General features: G+C 37.9%; 1 protein-coding gene across 1 annotated transcript; it reads left to right on the top strand.

Annotated features, from left to right (window-relative positions):
- Positions 1 to 1039: 1039 nt before the first annotated feature.
- LOC141362127 (uncharacterized) lies at positions 1040 to 2503 on the top strand. The gene has a single exon (XM_073863945.1). It carries the CDS (start codon positions 1076 to 1078, stop codon positions 2486 to 2488), a length of 1413 nt encoding a protein of 470 aa, XP_073720046.1. The 5' UTR covers positions 1040 to 1075; the 3' UTR covers positions 2489 to 2503.
- Positions 2504 to 3029: the final 526 nt, after the last annotated feature.

Genomic DNA, 3029 nt, shown 5'->3' with positions numbered 1-3029 from the left:
GCTTTTTTACTTCCATGACTAAAAGAAAACGGGTTTTAAAGGTTTTAATAAAAAAATTAACCATTTCAATATAAGGGAAAAACAACACAATTATTTAACATTAATCTTAAACTGGGGATCTTCTACCTCCGCTTAGTTTTTCAGTTTACAAAGTCCGTCATCTAAATAGGGATTAGACATAGCGCCAGCGCAACTTGCTTTTAAAGGGAATGAGAGCTGTGACTCTCATTGGTTTACTGCACGTTACGCCCAAAATACTCCCATTACAATAGGACCTACCCTTTTCGACCATGCGCTCGGCGCAAAAACGATTTTTCCCGTCGTTAAATTAGCAAAAGTGGATTCGGACACGCCCATTTAGACGTTGCGCTGTGCGCTTTAGACAATGCGCTTAGATCGTTAAAATAGGGCCCAGCGAGTGTGTCACCTCCATGCTGCTTTTTGTTTTGATGACGAATGCCATGAAACACTGGTGTTGCCAGATTGGGTGTTTTTTCCGCTACACATTAAGGCCTGTTACAGTGTGTTTTAGTCGGGCTTTTGCCTGGAAGACTCTAGAAATCTGGCACCCTATTGAAAGATGTTAAACTGAGAGAGCGTGAGGTTCACAAACACCAAAATGAACGAGTTCACAGTAACATCCATCAGCCAGGAATACAGTACATTCAGTTCACATTCGCCCAAAATATGAACAAGTTCATGAACTTTCGTTTAATGAACTCGTTCAGGCACAATACTGGTAGTAAGTTGAAATGACTTGTAAATGACTTGTGAGTTAATTAAAGAAAAAAATTAAGGCAGCAAAATAATTTTTACACTGTACACATTTTCTTCATAGACTTTAATACATGACATGAACTGTGTAAAATATGACCATATGTATCTGTTTAAACTCTACAGAGAAAAGGAAAAACAATTTTGTAAAATGGATGAACTGATAAGGAAAAGCATTGCAATGGGAAATGGAAATCCTGCTCTATATCATCTGAAAACAACAACAGATAATTTGGAGCAGTCCTACAGAAAAATCACTTTTGGTGAAAGAGACAGAAAGAAACCTCATAAAATCATACTGATGTTGGGAGAAACAGGCAGTGGAAAAACAACTCTCATCAATACTATGATCAACTATAACTGTGGTGTTAAAAGAGAAGACAAAGTTTGGTTTGAGATCACAGATGATCAGAATAACACAACATCAGTTCACAGTCAGACATCTGTCATCACTGTCTATGGTGTTTATATACAAGAGACTTCAGTTGATTTAACAATCATTGATACACCAGGATATGGAGACACACATGGAGCTGAGCTTGATAAAAAGATCGCTGAGAGTTTATTACATTTATGTACAACTGAAGATGAGATCAATCAAATCAATGCAGTGTGTTTTGTGATGAAGGCAGAACAAAATCGACTCTCTGACAGACAACGATACATATTTGATGCTGTTCAGTCTTTATTTGGCAATGATATCACTAAAAACATTGTGCTATTTTTCACGCACTCAGATGGTTTACCCCCTAAAAATGCCCTGACAGCCGTCAAAGAAGCTAAAGTCAAGTGTGCTGTAGATGAGAAGAAGAATCAGCCGATCTATTTTCTGTTTAACAACTGTCAAGGAGAAACACTTGATGAAGAACAAACAATCCAGGATCAAGCATGGGATCTCAGTTTTAGAGGAATGGAGAGGTTTTTCAACTTTCTTGACATGATACGACCAAAAACCTTACAGATGACTCAAAATGTGCTGAAAGAACGGAAGCAGTTGGAGGGAAACATCTCAAATCTCCAGTCACGTGTTAAAGAGAAAGAACTAAAGCAAAATAAGCTGAAACAAACTCAAAATGCTCTGGAGAAACACAAACAAGAAGTCCAAGAAAATAAAAATTTTGAGTATGAAGTTGAAGTGTCATATAAAGAAAGTGTTGATATTGATCGTTCTGTAGCTTATATGGCAATGTGTTGCACTGTCTGTGAGGAGAACTGTCACTATCCTGGATGCTGGTGGGCCAGTAATCTCTCATGGTGTAGTGTGATGAAAAATTACCACTGCACAGTGTGCACAAAGAAATGTCACGTCAGCAAACATGTCAAAGCTGCCAAAATATATGTAACAAAGACAAAGACTGAGACAAGAACTAATGAAGATTTAAAGAAGAAATATGAAGACCAAATTGGGGATGATGTGTCTTTAATCAACATGCTGGAGGAGGAACTACAAGAATTAGAGAAAGAGAAAATCAAGCTGTTGAATGAAGCTTATCACTGTGTGGATGTTCTACAGATGATGGCACTCAACACATATGCTCTGTTCACACTTCTGCACATTGATTTTCTGATCGAGAAGTTTAAGGAAATCAATGAACCTGAAAAATTTAAAGCTCTGGAGGACATCCGGAAGAGAGAAGGAGAAGGGCGAAAAGGAGCACTTGATTATGTAAAAAAAATGATTCACAAGAAAATAAGTAAAAAGCTACCCTCCTAAAAAGGCCAACTTACCTCCGGCCTCATTTACAAAGCGTGCACAAAACAGGGCTGGAAACGTGCGTACGCCAGTTCCCACGGAAAGGCTGTGATTTATAAAAAAACAAACTTGATGGGAGAATGGGTTTGCAGGGTGGGACCTGAGGATGATTCATGTACGCACACTTGCAGGTGATCTGTGATTTATAAAGGGAACATTGCTTTGTTTTATAAGTCTTCATAATTTTTGGTGTATGCCATTTTTAGCTTTTGTGAATACGTAGACTTAGTAAGAATCCTACGCACAGTTTTATAAATGAGGCCCCTGATCATCAACGTTTTTAAGTGCTGGTGCCATGGAATGAGTGAACAAAATTTGATAAAAACATCGGTAACACTTTACAATAAGGTTCATTGGTTGCAAATTAGCTTCGGCTAGAAACCCTGTGTGCAACACATCTGTTCAAGTTATTGTAACCTGTTACAATGTGCCTCTCTGCATTGTCCCTGACAAATAAACATTACTTAACATTAGTTAATGTATTAACTAACATGAACAAACC

Source organism: Misgurnus anguillicaudatus, chromosome 25 (assembly GCF_027580225.2).
Source record: "Misgurnus anguillicaudatus chromosome 25, ASM2758022v2, whole genome shotgun sequence".
Lineage (NCBI taxonomy): Eukaryota > Metazoa > Chordata > Actinopteri > Cypriniformes > Cobitidae > Misgurnus > Misgurnus anguillicaudatus.
This window is presented reverse-complemented; position numbering and strand designations above follow the sequence as displayed.

What these genes read in the sequence shown, in the direction of transcription:
- LOC141362127 (XM_073863945.1), top strand. Translation starts at nt 1,076, where the DNA reads ATGTTGGGAGAAACAGGCAGTGGAAAAACAACTCTCATCAATACTATG.